We start from the raw sequence: 18060 nt of genomic DNA, 5'->3' as shown, positions 1-18060 counted from the left end.
GGTATGTGACCTCGCTCCTTGTGTGATGCATTACGCTGAATTAACTTAGGACTAATACCCTCGCAGTCAGCATTATTGGCCTCATTGGTTTCCAGATGTGGGTAAAGATTATGTGACTAATCCAGCTGTGCTAAACATGTTTGTTGTTCGTTTGTTTGTATTTATCTGCAAGAAGAAGTGCCAAGAACCCAATAACATGAGAGCGAATGTGATGATGGCTACGGCCAACATCTTTGTGTCCTGTGTCTAACAGATGTCAATCCACACTGTACTGTCATTGGTCATCTGCTACTATGTACTCACCGGTACTACAGTGATGAGTTGTCCAGCATCATGTAGGTGTACTGGTGTACCTTGGTACACTGTAAATTGCAACGATGGCCGATTAACAATGGTGCCGGGTGGAATACCGAATACAACAATAACTCTGTGAGTCACCCATCTTGGAATATGCCATTCACACTTTCCATATTTGTTCCTCTGAATTGTTGGCGTTTGCAATGTTTGAATTCTTTTATTCTCACGATGGCCTGTGGCCAATAAGAGAAAAATAATTACAGGCACGGGGATCAGATACAGAGAGATCAAAGTTTAGCTGCTTGCTGAGGCAGTAGCGATGGCAATACTAATTGGGAGTTAATCACGTAGGCTGGGCGCAATGGAGCTATAGATGTGCTGAGCAATGTGAGCAAGTACATACGGAAGAGATGACAAGTGGTAGGATGTTTGCTTTGAAATCTCGTCTGGGGTTGATTTGCCGGATGTGATGAGATCATCTGCTCAAAGCTCCGTATGTGATGGATATTCATGATCCATTGTTTATTAGAAAGCTCAGGACAAGAAGAAGCCATTGTAGCAAGTCGCATCTCAATTTTTTAACACTCTCACCACCAGCAATACAGAAATCGACCCATGGCGGTCGTTATCAGAAATAATTTGAACACACTAAAATGTTTTCAGTTCATTACAAATTGGGGATCAACGTTGTTTGAAGACCTGGGCTTTCGAGCAAAAGCATCGCATTAACTCCTTGGTGAAGTATCGTTGGATGACAAAGCTCAAAGTGTTGGTTCACATATCGCCGGTACGCGCCGGGAGTCACCGGGAGTGGGCCTCTGGCAACTTATCCCGGCGCATTGCGATTATGTGAACCAGTGCAGTCGTAACAAAATCATACGGTAAAATATCGCAAGCGACCGCCGGCAAAGTTGGACACTCCCCAACTCTTGCGATTTGCCCCGGCGCCGATCCCGTACAATTTTGACCAAAGGTGGTTTGTGATCCGTTCGCGCCGGTGATCGCCGGTGTCGGTAGACAGACTTTGTCAAAATTTCAAACCAAGACTCATCCTAAATTTTCTTAATTTGAAGATAAATGTTAGGTACCTCCTCCCATACAATCTTACCTACAACCTTTCCTAAGCTCGCCGGCCGGCATGCACCCGTACTACGTCATACTCACTTTTCATTCCGTTGGCCTGGGTAGCTACTTGCGCGCCCATGTTTGCCATAGCTACCCAGGCTCTTTATATTGCGTTGTTTCTCAGTCGAGCTCTCTCTCTCTTCAATAATCTCGCTCTCGTCAATAATCATAATGTAGTCGTAGTAGTTCGTCTTTGTCTCCATCTCTTCCTCTACCCTAATAAATGTCGTTCCACCTACCTGTCCCGTTGTGAATTGTGTCTGGAGAATATTGGGTGTAATCTACACTCAACATTGGCGCTCGACCGTTGCTCGGAACCCATGACCCTCTTGCTCTGCCGCCCGGCATTCGTCTCGTCGTCAGTCTCGTCTAGTCTTCAACCTCGTCTCGTCTCTGTCAACCTCGTCTCGTCTATGTCTACCTCGTCTTGTCCAAGTCATGCAGGTCAGCTATTTTTCATTGTTTCTCTCTCTCTCTCTCTCTCTCTCTCTCTCTCTCTTTTTCGTGCGTCCTACTTCGTCCAATGTATTTTCAGTTTATTTATTTCAAGAGTCGGCGTGGAGAAAGCAATTTTATGAGTACAATTACGAGTATAATAGATGCAGACATGGCCAGACAACAACGAGTTATGCCTCATTTCTTGTTGGATGAGAGCAACGAAGTAAACAAGGAATTAATGCTGTTCTTTTCGAAACGCGAGTGCACAGTCCAGAGTTCACGGACTGTGCTGGGAGTGCAGTACGCACTGGCTGCACAGTGCGGAGTTGCAGCATACACATGAAGGTGCGTGCTGGTCTAAAGAAAGTGTTCTTTTTGTTCTTGCACTGCTGCTGTACAGGGGCGTTCTTTTTGTTCTTGGAGCAGCTGTTGCTGCGACCCTGCTGTTGCTGCGACCCTGCTGTTGCTGCGACTCTGCTGTTGCTGCGACCCTGCAGTTCTATTGTTGTTGTTATAGTGTGTACGAGAGAGTCGAAAAGAAAATGGAATTTTAAAGGATTTTTATTATTCAAAATTAACTCGTGGTCTGGCCATGTCTACATCTATTATACTCTTTATTTATTTCGTGATTTTTTGTAGTGTGTGTGTGCGCGCATGTTTCCCGCCATCAATATTATGGGTCCGTGGGTGAGCCACGCACTATCATTCTGGTTGCAAAAAGTGCATAACTAATCTGTTTAGGCATGCGAAGCAGAACAAACTGTAGTGCATGTAACGGATGATCAAAACACTGCATCAACACAAAATCATTTTGACATTATCTTCATCTTCTAGTGAAGGAAGTTGTCAGTCACTGCAGCTTTCCTGAGACAATTTCAACGGAAAAGAACTGCGCTACCTAATCCGCGTCATGAAAGGCCGTCGGGCAGCAGCACGTCGTTCGGAAGAACGGAAGTGAAGCATAGGCTAGGCATAGACAATATTTACAACAATAGTGTTGTTGTGCGCCAACAATCAAACCTTTGCAATTTGCCTCGCACAGGCTTGTATCAAATTTCGAGAGAAGGTGGGTTTCTTGAACGCTATAGTCGATCCTGCAGAGGACCATCGATCGTTTTTTGAGCTACTCTTGGCTAGAGAAGGAGAAAAGAATGAACTTCGAATTACAAGGATAGCAACTCAATCTCACTTCGAAATAAGGGTTCAAAGGACATAGCCAATGTACTGTAAACAGCTCTTCTGTACGAAGACTGGGTTCGAATTATCCAACCGGCGCACTTTTCGTACTTCGAATTATGCATTCGATTTTGACTTGAAGTGACTTGCAGAAGATCGGAACGACAAAAAAGTTCGAATTACACGGAATGTTCAAATTATACCGTATTCGACTTAGAGGGAGTCTACCTGTATAGCACTTTTGTGAGATCCGTGCGTTGTGTGTGTGTGTGTGTGTGTGTTTTTTCTCATCGTCTTAATATTTCTCGCGAGGTTGCGGTTCTTTTTTTTTGCTCAGGGCAGGTATGTTAGGTACCTCTTCCTGTACAATCTTACTTAACAACCTTTCCTAAGCTGGCCGGCCTGCATGCACAAGTACTACGTCATACTCACTTTTCATTCCGTTGGCCTGGGTAGCTACTTGCGCGCCCATGTTTGCCTTAGCTCCCCAGGCCCTTTATTTTGCGTTGTTTCTCAGTCGAGCTCTCTCTCTCTCTCTTCAATAATCTCGCTCTCGTCAATAATCATAATGTAGTCGTGTAGTTCGTCTTTGTCTCCGTCTCTTCGTCTACCCTAATAAATGTTGTTCCACCTACCTGTCCCGTTGTAGATTATGTCTGGAGGATGTTGGGTCTAATTCATACTCAACATAAGATGAGGTCCGTTCGCCATTCTTGTAGCCGTTTCAAGGTCGTAAATTAAGGAGGCTCAGACCACCAAACTCCAAAAATTAAAAAAATGGATAGTTGGGAATTTGTCCCTTGGGTAGTGCTTATGTTGACTGTCCAAAAATATTGTGGGGGGGGGGGGGGGGCACTGATATGTTCGGCGTCGCATGAGTTGTTTTTTTGGAGAGGCGTCGATACATGAAATTTTTTCGTTTTCAATAAGAAAAATCTGTTCTGTTTCCTGTTGAAGTGTGTCTTCCTCAGATTGTTTAGTCTAATCTATGCAAGCCACAACTATGACACATACCCACCATTGATAATTGTATTATCTTACTTTACTTATGAAGTTGGTTGCTCCAACGAGGAGCACACGCTTCTTGCCGAACTTGACACTTGACTGACTCACGACTGCCATCCGGAGCACACCAGGAGCACGTCGCACCTTCCGCTCGGCAAACCTGAAAGAATGCACCACTCCCTGCTCAATACACAGTGTTTCGGGGAATTCACCCCTCATCAGTTCAAGTGCAAGAAGCGTGTGCTCCTCGTTGGAGCAACCAACTTCATGACTATTACCGCCGAAGTCGCAACTTCTAAGTTCATATTGTTGTCCCTCACGCGGACGTGCGACTAGTTGTTGGAGGTGACAGCGTTGTGAATAGCTATGCTGGCTCTCAATGTCTGTTTAGTACAACTCCATGAGCGACTCTGACTCACGCTGCTACCTGGGCCTTCACGAGGTGTTTGTCGTGCTGGAAACAAAGCGTCTCTGTAAGTTTGTATCCCTGGTGATGGTTTGGCCTGGAGAGCAGTATATAAGCGGTGCTTTTCAGGCACAATCTTCCTCAGCCTACTCAAGCTCAACTGATGAGGGGTGAATTCCCCGAAACACTGTGTATTGAGCAGGGAGTGGTGCTTTCTTTCAGGTTTGCCGAGCGGAAGGTGCGACGTGCTCCTGGTGTGCTCCGGATGGCAGTCGTGAGTCAGTCAAGTGTCAAGTTCGGCAAGAAGCGTGTGCTTCACATTGGAGCAACCAACTTCATGACTATTACCACCGAAGTCGCAACTTCTAAGTTACTTTACTTAGTAAGTAAAAGTAGGGAGGCTTCCTGCAGTTTCATAAACAGTTAAGCAGTAGACCTCACACGATCTCTTCCATTAACACTGCAATAGTTCAACTCATTTCACAATGAAGTTGATTGTTCCAACTAGGAACACACGCTTCTTGCCGAACTTGACACTTGACTGACTCACGACTGCCATCCGGAGCACACGAGGAGCACGTCGCACCTTCCACTCGGCAAACCTGCAAGAAAGCACCACTCCCTGCTCAATACACGGTGTTTCGGGGAATTCACCCCTCATCAGTTGAGCTTGAGTAGGCTGAGGAAGATTGTCCCCGAAAAGCACCACTTATATGCTGCTCTCCAGGCCAAACCATCACCAGGGATACAAACTTACAGAGACACTTTGTTTCCAGCGCGACAAACACCTCGTGAAGCTCCAGGTAGCAGCGTGAGTCAGAGTCGCTCATGGAGTTGTGATAAACAGACGTTGAGAGCCAGTATAGCTATTCGCAACGCTGTCACCTCCAACAACTAGTTGCACATCCGCGTGAGGGACAACAATACCAACTTAGAAGTTGCGACTTCGGCGGTAATAGTCATGAAGTTGATTGTTCCAACTAGGAACACACGCTTCTTGCCGAACTTGACACTTGACTGACTCACGACTGCCATCCGGAGCACACGAGGAGCACGTCGCACCTTCCACTCGGCAAACCTGCAAGAAAGCACCACTCCCTGCTCAATACATGGTGTTTCGGGGAATTCACCCCTCATCAGTTGAGCTTGATTAGGCTGAGGAAGATTGTGCCCGAAAAGCACCACTTATATACTGCTCTCCAGGCCAAACCATCACCAGGGATACAAACTTACAGAGACGCTTTGTTTCCAGCACGACAAATACCTCGTGAAGCTCCAGGTAGCAGCGTGAGTCAGAGTCGCTCATGGAGTCCGGATGGCAGTCGTGAGTCAGTCAAGTGTCAAGTTCGGCAAGAAGCGTGTGTTCCTAGTTGGAACAATCAACTTCATGACTATTACCGCCGAAGTCGCAACTTCTAAGTTCATTTCACAATATTACAACATTTCGGCAAATTGCCTTAATCAGGTTCACAATGATGTGATGTGCAAATTTACCACCAGCTTGGCGGGGTAGCTATGGGCAATAATCTTGCACATCCATTTGCGATTTTGTTTATGCACACCATAGAAACACGTATTCTCCAGGACTTGCCCCTTGCGCCTATTCTGTACAGAAGGTATATTGATAGCAATAAAGAGAACAAATTCTGCAGTCATTGCCACACTACAACGAAGTCATGAAAGTTTACCAGAATTAATTTTCTTGTCACATTCATCAGTGGAAAGTCGTGACTGAAGAGTAACCATGCTGAACAATGATTAAATATACATTCAATGATGTGTTACGAGAACAAAATACAGTTCCAAAATAGAATGAGGGAAGGTGAGACAATAGAAGTGAAGTGAAGTGAGAGCTAAGTGAAACGGCGGATGAGAAACTAATTATAACGCTAAAACTGTGTAGTGAGACAAAAATTCATGCTGTGCACGTACGAAAACAATTTTAACGCAACCACATGTTTCGTCTGCTTACAAAGATCAGGATTATGCAAACGAATACAAACAGCCTCAAGTACTTTCAACTGACTAGCACACCGTGCACGCCAAAGAACAGAAAAACTAAAATCATCATACACCTGCAGACACTTAGGGTGAGACAACAAGTGAAGAAAAACGGCAGACTACTTACGATGACAATCACCATCTGATTCCTCGTCTCCAACAACCGCAACCTCGTCCTCCGTCTCATCTTCCAACTCGTCCTCAGTGTCGTCCTCCGTGTCATACTCCTCATCAACACCGGTCGGTCCCAGGCTTGCCTCATGTTGTTTAACCTCTGTTTGTTGATTCCTCCTTTGATCTTGATGGTAAATTGTTACCATTGTTGTTGTTGTTCCTGTTGTTGTTATATCTTGTGTTCCCAGTGTCCTCGCCGGTGCTTGACCTCCAGTACTGTAATAATTCATCGAATAATTAGCCGTTGATCGTCTAGGTCTTTGAATGTTGATTGTGTTACTTTCTTTGTTGAATCCCGTTCCCTTCAGCCTTCCTTCTCGTTGTTCACGTTCAGTGCTTGCCTCATCCATATATGCACGTGCCACCGACACCACAGACTCAGCCCCAGCACTGCCGATTATAGATGTAGGTGGCGGTTCTGGGGGAGGCAACGGCAAAGACGGCGATGAGGGCATCACCTCATCACAGCGTCCACTTTGGTCTTGAGCTGAATGTTGTTGTGGTGTGTTATTCTTGTGTTGTTATGGTGCATTGTGTTGTGGTGACAATATGCCCATTATCCGACTCCAAGGCTCTCGATACGGGTAATGGAGGCACTATTGCCGATGACGGCAATTGTGCTAACGATGGCTGTGGCCGAGGGTTCTTCGGTGGCCTGCCGCGTTTGGGCCGCAGTGCCCGTGCCGAGCCAGTCAGCATATGCAGTGGGACGTGCTGCTTGATACGTGCGTTCAGATGTTGAAGAGTCCTACCAACGTACCGAATACCGCATTGTCGGCTCTCAAATTGGTATACCAATTTTGATGCAAGTTGGGTTGGTAGGACATCCTTCCTCACCGTGAACGCACGTACAGATGTGAAAACGGGTACAAATGTACCGCGTAGTAAGTTTGCTGTACAATTTTCCGTACCACGCAACTCATGGATAATGCCGTGCAGCAGTGGTTTGTTAGTTGACTACGCATCTTCAGTCCCTACTCATGTCAAGTTTCCCATTGCACAGTCGCAAATCTTGAGGGCACAGCGACTCTCATCCAATGCTCAGATGCGGGTGGAAAGTGAACATAAGATACACAAACGGTAACCTCCCGCGACAGCGCGTCCATGTTAGCGCAGTGCACTTCAGCGCGACCGCCTTAGCGCGAGGCATTTCAGCTTGGTGCAATTTCAGCTCCGTGTCTTGACAGCGCCGTGTCTTGACAGCGCCGTGTCTTGACAGCGCCGTGTCTTGACAGCGCCGTGTCTTGACAGCGCGACATTTTAAAGCGCAGGACATGTCAGTGCCAATTTCTTCAGCGCAGATTTTTTACGTGGGAGGCACTTCAGCGCCGTACATGTTAATGTACGTACGGGCACCAATTAGTGACTATTAGTGACTATTAGTGACTATCAATGACTATTGACAACTTGTACGGGGTATTACACCAGTCGCCCTATAAAAGACACAGCATTTTCGGGGATAGGCCATAATTTTCCTTAATTTTCCTATGCAAGCTAACTCTCAAAAATGGAACTGAACCGATTTGAGACAGCCAAGGACTACCTCCTCTCAACCCCGCAACCTGCATGTCTGATTTCGAACAAGGAACGATAGCTGGTTTCGCAGATAAATTTCCCGCCGCCAAGTCGAAAGGTTGTCGGTTCCATTTCACTCAGGTGATCTGGAGAAAGATTCAAGCAGCCGGCATGCAGGAACTTCACAATGCTGGTGGTGACCTACAGGATTGCTGTTGTCAACTGATTGCATTGCCATTCTTGCCAGAAGACCAGGTCACAGCCACCTTCGATTGGTTGGAGGAGATCGCCTCTGATTTAAAACCTTCAACAATTGACAGATTACATGCGGACACAGTGGATTGAGAATGCTAACGTTCCTATGTCGCTATGGTGCTGCCATGCAAGGGACGTCAGGCCCAACAATGGTGTTGAGGGATGGCACCATCGATGCAGTACTGCGTACTATAGTACGCGCGAAAGTGCTTCGCGCTGACAGATATGCGCTGAAGTACCTGGCGCTGATGTTACCTCGTGCTGACGTTACCTCGCGCTGGCAGTACATCGCCCTGAAGTGCCTTGCACTGAAATTACCTTGCGCTGAAGTGCCTCGCGCTGACACTACCTCGCGCTGAAATGCCTTGCGCTGAAGTGGTCGTGCTGAAATGCCTCGCGCTGGAGTGGACGCGATGGGATGGACAAAACTGGTGAGTGCGTATTATTTAAAAAGTGTGAGTGCTACAACATTTTACTTTTGCTTTGTCCACACGCACTCACAGCTGCCACATTCATCTACTGCTACCATTCTCAGATACACTGCAAAGGTTCACACTCCACGCGTTATGCATAACCGCTAGCTGTGCTGCATTCTCACGCTTCTTTTCATATTACTCTAGCTATATAACTGGTTGTTTTAGTGATTCTTACTATGTGACGATGTTCCACTGATGATAGTCACACGAAAACGTTCTGGAATTGTTTCATTTTAATTGTTTATATACATGGTTATGAGTGCACAATTGATATTTTTCATTGCTATTTTACGGCTGTTGTCTTCTCGTCGGTTATTAAAGGATAATTTTTTTCGAAAATACAAAAACAATTTTTTTCTTCACAATGGGCCGTTCAGCGAAATCCAAGAGACAAGAAAAGTTAGAGCGTAGCTTCGCTGAAGCTGGCTGTCACATGAGCATTGCTGAAGAGCGCGAGAGTTCGCCGGTACAAGGGTTGTCCCATCATTTTCGCTTGCCAGACACAGACGCACCACGTGCACGTCCACTGCCCAAACCGATCTTGCTCCCAGACACATTTGGCAGTCAACCCGGACAAGAATTTGTAAATTATAAGAGCCACTTTGGTAACGCATGTGCCCTGTCAGGCTACACCCATGAACAATGTTTGCGCCTGTTGCCGGCGCGTCTGGTTGGCGTGCCACACGAGATGTTGACGGACATCGTCGCCAGCTCGCCCAACATCACCTATCGCGAGGCAGTCGAAGCGCTGTGCGCGAGACTGGAACCTCCGCAACGGGCCCTTATGCACGAGGCGACGCTCCGACAGAGCGTGAAGTTGGCCACTGAAACCCATTATGCGTTCGCGCAGGAGCTGTGACGTCTGGCACGCCAGGCTTATCCCGGGCAGAGTGGGCCGCTCCTGGACTCAATGTTGCTCCAGTTGTTCATCGACGGCCAGGCAACGAAAGACCTGTGTCTGGCACTTGCATCTCCACGACCTACGTCGTTGGATGCAGCCGTCCAAAAGGCGATTGAGGTGGGTGCCATCCACGCCCGCGAACAATCCCGATCGGGATACGCTCAGCCGGTGTTTGCAACAGCTCCGCAACACCAACAACAGTCGACTCCCGCACCCAGTCGACCCAGGCACTCGGAGTACAACCTCATCCGGCTGCGCGTTGCCACGGAGAACCAAAATGGCGACCAGGAACGCACAGAACGTGATCGCCTGGCCGGCATCCTTGAAAATTTTGATTCTCGTCTCTCCGCACTGGAGAGAGCTGTCGGTGTCACGCACGGTTTTGTCAGCCAACAGCAAGGCCAGCTGCGGAGTGGTCGTGGTCGTGGCCGTTTCAGACGCGGAGGTTTGCGAGGAGCCATGCAGCCCGACCGCGCGTGCTATGGCTGCGGAGAATTTGGCCACTTCCTCGCTTATTGTCCTCATATGAACCGAAAAAACGACGATTGACTGGTGACGCGGGGCAGCAGCCAGTCGAGGAGAACGAGCCCCTCCATTTGCCTGATGTATGTGTGCATGCTATTTCGCCAATTGTCTTGCATGTAGATGTATGTTTCCGGACTGCAACGGTGTCTGGATTATTTGACTCGGGCTCAAGTGTATTGTTGTTGCACGCAAATTTGTTCACTTCGTTGTTTAGCTCTGAGCAAACACTCGAGTCTGCTCCGCGTTTATGTGCGGTGAACGGAGAACAGTTGCCTGTATTGGGGTCTGTAGAGCTTGCATTCTGCCTGGACAATTACTCATTTGTGCACTCCTTTGTGTTGTCTGATGCCATCCACAAAGATGTCATTCTTGGATCAGATTTCCTCTTTGAGCATGGTGGCATGTTGGATGTTGCCCAAGGAATGTTGACGTTTGGCGAGTAGTCTGTGTGTGTGTGCGTTAGTGGCCCACAACATGTTCCCTCACAGACACTGTGTGCTACGAAGCCATTGTCTGACACCAGCGACACTGAGCTGGAACATAAAAATCCTGAAAACAATCATTCAAAATCCAATCATCCCGAAAAAAATGTATTCATTATTATCTACATGCATCATCCTCACCTGATCTGTCTGACGATTCATTGTCTGCATGGGTTGTTGAACCCATGGCTCAACCTGGCGTTGTCCCGGCTTGTGCGCCCGAACGTGTGGCCGACCCTGTGGTATACTCATCTTGTGTGGTGTTTGAGATGGAGTTGTCGGTACCTGCAGGACATGTTGTCTTGGTGCCTTGTGCAGCTGTTGATGTGTGCACGGTTGCGATGGATTGCGTGGCAGATCCATTGGAGTCCTTTATGGCGAACATCCAGGTGTGGCAGTGACTCCTAGTCTTGTAGCTGTTGGCCCTAACCAAACACGTGTGGTTGTGGCTGTTGAAAATCATGCAAATCATCCTATACTCATTAATAAAAATACCAATGTTGCCGAACTTCATCAAATTCCTACAGACTGTGAACATATTGACGGCACTGAAGCTATGGTTTCCTCAGTTTCACCCAGCACGATCCCGCTAACTGAGCAATGCAAGAAAGTCATCGATGAATATATCAACGCACAAAATCATCTCTCCACAGAACAGTCTCGCACGCTCACTGAACTACTTCATGATAACCACGATTTATTTATCTTGCATGATGATGACTATGGCTACTGTGACATATTCCCTCATAAAATTTACACTGGACAAAATAACCCTATAAAACAACCTACCAGGCGGATTCTATATCACCGCCGGAAGGCTCTGCAAGATCTACTGAATACGCTGTTGAAGCAAGGCATAATACAAGAATCGATTAGTCCGTGGGCATCACCCATAGTATTGGTGCCAAAGAAGGATGGCTCTCTTCGACTCTGTATCGACTACAGGAAGTTAAACTCTGTCACCGAGCCTAATGCTTACCCGATTCCCCGGGCAGATGACACGCTTGATTCCCTGTCTGGCTGTCGGTATTTCACGTCCCTTGACTTAGCGTCAGGGTACTGGCAAACAGCAATGGAAGGAAGCAACAAGGCTAAGACGCCATTTACCACGCGCTGGGCTTGTTTGAGTTTAGTGTTCTGCCGATGGGCTGCAGGAATGGCCCATTGACGTTTCAGCGCGTAATGGAAGCAGTCCTGAGTGGCTTATGTAACACACCGGCTCAGCCATTCTGCCGTGTGTTCTTTGATGATGTCCTGAATGCCAGCGAAACGCTGTCTGGCCAACTCAAGATTCTGCTGCCCATGTTCGCGCGAGTTCGGTCCGCTGGGCTCCGGTTCAATCTGAAGAAATGCTCCTTCTTCCAGGAGGAGGTTACTTTCTTAGGACACCGCGTGTCAGCGGAGGGCATCTAACCGGATGAGGCCAAGCTCATCGCGGTCAGGAACTGCAAGACTCCGAAATCTGTCACAGCTGTCCACGAGTTCCTTGGCTTCGCTGGATATTATCGCCGCTTCATCCGTGGGTTCGCCCAGCGTGCTGCTCCGCTGACTGCTCTGACAGGCAAGAATGCTCGCTTTGCTGGGTCGAAAGCTTGCGAAGCGGCGTTCCAGGCGCTGAAGCGTTTGCTTGCCAGTGTGCTGGTGATGGCGTACCCCCAGTTTGAAGAGTCAGCGGGTGCATTCATTCTGGACACCGATGCGAGCAATGTGTCGATTGGTGCGGTCCTCAGCCAGATCCAGGATGGAACTGAGCGGCCAATCGCATACGGCAGCCGTGTGCTGACGAAAGCTGAACGGAACTACGATGCTAGCGATCGTGAGGCCCTTGCGCTGGTCTATTTTGCGGAGTATTTCAGGCACTACTTGTTGGCACGACCATTTGTTGCCAGGACGGACAATACTGTGTTGACTGCCCTCCGGAACCTGAAGGAACCCCGCGGACGGAAAGCACCTTGACTTGACTGTTTATCCGAATATGAATTCCGAGTCGTCCACCGTCCAGGTCGCCAATATCTGAATGCTGATGGTCTGTCGCGCTTGCTAGCCGAACCTGAAGCACATGTGCACAGTGAATCTCCGCCACTGGCACCAACACCGCCGCAAGATGCTGCCCCGGCTCCGCCGCCGCAAGATGCTGCGCCAGCGACATCCAGTGCTGTCACCGTTGAGCTGGATGACCTATCATCTGCTGCTATAGCTGATGCTCAACGCTCTGTTACGGAGTTATCCACAGTCTGGTTATGGTATGACGCGGCTAGTGGCAAGTTCGTTCGCCCACCGGAAGATGACATTTCTGGTGTTAGTCGAACTGTCAAGATTATCTGGTCACAGATTGATCAGTTGTCTTTGCGTGATTCCGTCTTGTATGTACTGCCTCCTTTTGCGGACCATGACCACGTTGGTGAGTCACCCCGTCTGGTCGTACCATGCTCACCTCAGGAGCGAGCCATGATCGCTGTACATTCTCCTCCTACTGCTAACCATCCTGGTGTGAAGAAAACCCTGTCTCATGCTCGTCTGCGTTTCTACTGGGTTGGAATCGCTTCTGACATCACCAAATTTGTTCGATGCTGTCACACCTGTGCACAGATTCGAGCGAAGAATTCAACAAACCGTGCACCACTTCAGCCAATGATTGCCGGTTATCCGTTCGAAATTGTTGCCTTGGACATTTTCGGTCCTCTGCCTGAAACGTCCCAGAGCCTTAAGTATCTCCTGGTCAGGGCGAATTACTTTACGCGATGGGTGGAGGGATTATTTTTGCGCGATATCACTGCTGTTTCGTTTGCTGCAGCTGTCGTTAATGGTTGGATCAGTCCGTTCGGTGCACCTGAACAGCTTCATCCAGATCAAGGGACCCAATTCGAATCTCGGCTATTTGCGGATATCTGCCGGCTCCTTGGTATCTGGAAGACGCGAACCACGCCATATCATCCTTCTGGCGATGGTCTGGTGGAGCGCGTCAACCGCACTCTTCTAGGTCTGCTGCGTGCCCACAATACTCCAACCAGCACGGAGTGGGATGCAACGTTCCCTCTCGTCTTGCTGTCATATCATGCTGCAGTGCACAAGTCCACTGGATTCAGCCCAGCGCGCCTGCTGTATGGTGCGGATGTCCGGTTACCAGCTGATATTGTGTTCAATTTAAATTCGCCAACTTCCACTGATATGCATACCTATGTCCGTAGTCTCGACACTTCTCTGCGGAATATTCATGTTGAAGCCCGTCATAATGCTGATCTTGCTCATGCGTCTCAAGAACAGTTCTATAACCGTCGCGTTCATGGTGAGCCTTATGTTGTCGGTCAGCAAGTATATCTGTAGGACTCAGTGAGCAGTCACGTCTCGATGACCGATCACGATCCCCGTGACCAATCAAACAGTCGCAAATCCCCGAAGAGCAGTCATAAAGTCACACACCAGTTTGAATCCCGATGACCAGTCAGAAACAGCCGCGACTTTCTCTGTGAACGGTCACAGGATCCACGTCAAAATATTACGACTCAACTGTAGGCATTCACGCGTTCAGCATACTTTTTTCCTTCACAGGTTTCAGAAGTGAGCAAGAAAGATTTCGATCAACTCTCGATCTCCGCGTAGTTTACTTGTAGCTCGAGTCTGGTGTGTGTGGGCTCCTCTCCAAAACGAAGGGCGGTCGAAAATCTTGCAGGCTTCAGATAGAATCTCTTTTGAGAGGACGTTCTGGTTAGTAGGTTGTGCTATTCATCATATTTGAAGAACAAACTTCGTCGTTCAGAAAAGCTATTTCGGAATATTTTCAGTCATGTAATTTTTGCATGCCGATCTTGCTAGAGCAGAGACTGACTTCAACTGATCCAGCATGCAAGCAGCACTCGATTTGTGTTTTTGGAGAGGATGGGTTACAAGATTACAGAGTCAGAAGTGGACATCGTCGACGATGCAGAGACGAAAATATAATGAAGATGGAAATGAAAATATGTTCATTTCCAAGAAGGTACTGAGTACATCAAGCACCTTCGTGTGTGTAGCTCTGTCTTTCTTGTGGAAGACTCCACAGAAAAACAATGTCCAGCTTGTTGAAACTGAAACTGCCTCTCGGTTGAAGTCGTTCAGGAAGACATCTATTCAAGACATCATTGATCCATTCTCAAGAACCATCGTAAGAAATTAAATCAAGTCATGTTTATCGATAAGGATGGTGAACTAGACCAGAGAAGTGTGAGTGTCTTGTTTTGACTGCAGGAAACTGCATTTCAATATTCTGGCTCAACGTAGTGCTTACGCAGTTTACTGCTTCGAACACATCTTCATTTCTACTCCCAAAATAACTCTGTAAAAATTATTGATGCAACATTATGCATCATGGTCTTTCTCGTTGTGCTGCTATAACGTGTATAAGTGCATGCATACGAGTACTGTGTACCGTTTACTGTCTCCTTGTCAGTGTTTTTGGGCGATCCTCCACACCTTCATTTGTCTGCCAATTATTAATTTTATAGAAATATTCACTCACTTCAACTTCTTTTGATTGCTGGTGCGAATGTAGCCTGTGATGCCTGCTTGTTAGTGAGAGTGCACCAGACATGTATCGATATGTATGTCTGACGAGATGTTCTTGAACTGGCATGCTGCTTTGCTTAGATAAGGTTTAGAACTGGGTGCTCAATGGCCTGGAGGAATTAATCATGTTTGCGATCAGTATCACCAAGAGTACGGTTCTTCCGTCTACGCATCTCTTCTTGGCTTGTGGATTGGTTGAAAAGAGATAAAATAATAATACAGAAGTACTTGTGTCCAAGTGTCGTCATGAAAACAAGTTCTACCTCCGTAGCTTTGTCCGCAAGGTCACATGAATCTAGCTGGTAGTCCCGCTGCCTATTTGTGTGTGTGTGTGTGTGTGTGTGTGTGTGTGTGTGTGTGTGTGTGTGTGTGTGAGAGTGTGTGTGTGAGTAAGTGTGCGCGCGCATGTGTGAGTGTGTGTGTGTGTGCATGCGTGAGAAAGAGAGTGTGTGTGTGTGTGTGAGAGAGAGAGAGAATGTGTGTGAGTGTGTGAGATTTAGAGAATGTGTGTGTGTGTGTGTGTTTGTGTGTGCGTGCGTGGATGTGTGTGTTTGTGTGTGTGTGTGTGTGTGTATCCCTCTTACTGAGGTGTGGTGAGCCCATAAGTGGGATCATTTTCAAGTCCGCCCAGAGTTTTGGGGATTTCAGGGGGTGTCGGCCGTTGGGCGGTTAAATAGCCAGTTGAGTCATCTTTCCGAGATTCCTTTTGAGTCTCTCTCCCCTCTCCCGGGGAGACCCACGTGACCAGTTTTGGCAGTGAGCAACAAATACAAGTGTGTGTGTGTGTGTGTGTGTGTGTGTGTGTGTGTGTGTGTGTGTGTGTGTGTGTGGATGTGTGTGTGTCTCAAACTCTCTCTTCTACTCTCCCCCTGTCTCGGGGGCGGCGTGGCCAAGCATTTGGCAGCTGTACACCAGACCAGGTGTGTGTGTGTGTGTGTGTGTGTATGTGTGTGTGTCTCTCAAACTCTCTCTTCTACTCTCCCCCTGTCTCGGGGGCGGCGTGGCTAAGTATTTGGCAGCTGTACACCAGGCCAGGTGTGTGTGTGTGTGTGTGTGTGATGTAGAGAATGAATGACATATGTGCGCGTGTGTGAGAGAGAGAGATTTAGAGAATGAGTGTGTGTGTGTGTGTGTTTGTGTGTGTGTGTGTGTGTGTGTGTGTGTGTGTGTGTGTGTGTGTGTGTGTGTGCGCGCGCGCGCGCGTGTGAGTGTATGTGAGAAAAGGGAGAGAGTGTGGGTGTATGTGTGTGTAATGGTGTGGGCATGTGTGGTCCCCAGCTCTATTCTATGTCATTCACGCTGGAACTGCTGCTGCATAGCCCCAAGTTTGAAGACTTGGCAACTTCACGCCTGCACCTGACTCTTGCACTATAATACCCGTCGCCTATGATACCCCTCAGAATTTCCCACCTTGCTCCCCCTTATGTTCAGGCTGCCCGTTTAGGAGCCATCAGTTGCCTGACGATCGTAGTAATACGTGAAACTCAGAGTTGTGACAAAGCCTCCAATCTCTCTTGTAATGCAGAAATACCTATACAGTATTCTGCCTGTGACTACTCACAGAGAAAGAGTGGTCACAACTGTACATTCCGCATGTAACTGTTCACATGGAATTATAGTGGTCACAACTGTATTCTGTGACCGCTCATAGGGAATTATAGTTTCCACAACAAATCCTGCAGTACGAAGCACTCTGCGAGCAGTCACGGACTGTGTACTTTACACATGTACATGTATGGTGATTTGTGACTGGTCATGGGGCATTGTGACTGGTAAACTAATTTGTGACTGGTCATGGGGGGTTTGTGACTGTTTGACTGGTCACGGGGACCGTGATTGGTCACGGGGCCTTGACTGGTCACTGAGTCCTACACATCTTCATGATCCAGTTATTCGTGCCTACGAGCACAGTAAATTTCATCGTTTCTGGTTTGGTCCACATACTATTGTGCGTGTTCATGGTCCGACATCATACACATTATTGCTGAATGGAGTTGAACGTACTGTTCACTTCAATCGCTTGAGGCCAGTTACTTCATCGTGCCCAGTTTCCTTACCGTCGTCTGTCCATGATCTCCCCGACCCAGTGAGTTTGTCAGCTAATAACTTTGCTCCTGTTGTGCCACATGATGCCGATGACTGTGTACCGAGTACGCCTCCAATGTCGCCGTCTGTTGTCATGTCACCTCTACGTCCTCCTGTTGCTACTCCAGTATTGTTGCGTCGATCAGGCCGGATCCGCACTGCTCCTGTGAGATTTGGTGACTATGTTTGTAGTTAGGTCATTGTATACCCGTAATTCTTTTCTTTTCTCTATATGAAACTCGGGTATTGAGCCAATGATAAAAGTAGAAAGGAAAAGGGCATAGAAGAGGGTTTTTGGTTTTTCCATAACCTTGAACCTTCCAAGTTGGAAGGCTGTCGGTTAGCGCTATGGAGATGTGTTGAAACTAGGTGTCAGGACGTCGAATGTCTCAGTACTCTGTCAGTTTTGTGCCTAGTTGTTGCACTTTCTGACTGTATATAGTATCTAGTTACAGTGGTGGAGAGTTACTCTTAACTCGTTTCTATATGTTCTTTTCCTTTCTACTTTTCTCTATAATTATAAATTTAATTGTGTTTGCCCTGCTTGCCAATTATTCACGAGGTCGATAATGGTGAGAGGAGGGGAATTGTGTAGTATAGGCCAATGATTACTTATTATTTCTTACATTTTGTATTTAGTATTTCCTGCTCCTGTCC

General features: G+C 47.6%; 1 protein-coding gene across 1 annotated transcript in view; it reads left to right on the top strand.

Annotated features, from left to right (window-relative positions):
- The first annotated feature begins 257 nt into the window (after positions 1-257).
- LOC135824637 (protein slit-like) overlaps positions 258-18060 on the top strand; it is a 244559-nt gene continuing 226756 nt past the window's right edge. The window contains exon 1 of the mRNA XM_065337361.1: positions 258-429. Within this exon, the coding sequence (XP_065193433.1) occupies positions 317-429 (113 nt within the window). The 5' untranslated portion in view covers positions 258-316. The remainder of the gene's footprint in view (positions 430-18060) is intronic.

This window comes from Sycon ciliatum, chromosome 9, assembly GCF_964019385.1.
Source record: "Sycon ciliatum chromosome 9, ocSycCili1.1, whole genome shotgun sequence".
In the NCBI taxonomy this organism is placed as follows: domain Eukaryota; kingdom Metazoa; phylum Porifera; class Calcarea; order Leucosolenida; family Sycettidae; genus Sycon; species Sycon ciliatum.
Note: the sequence above shows the minus strand (reverse complement) of the source record. Positions and strands in the feature narration are given on the sequence as shown.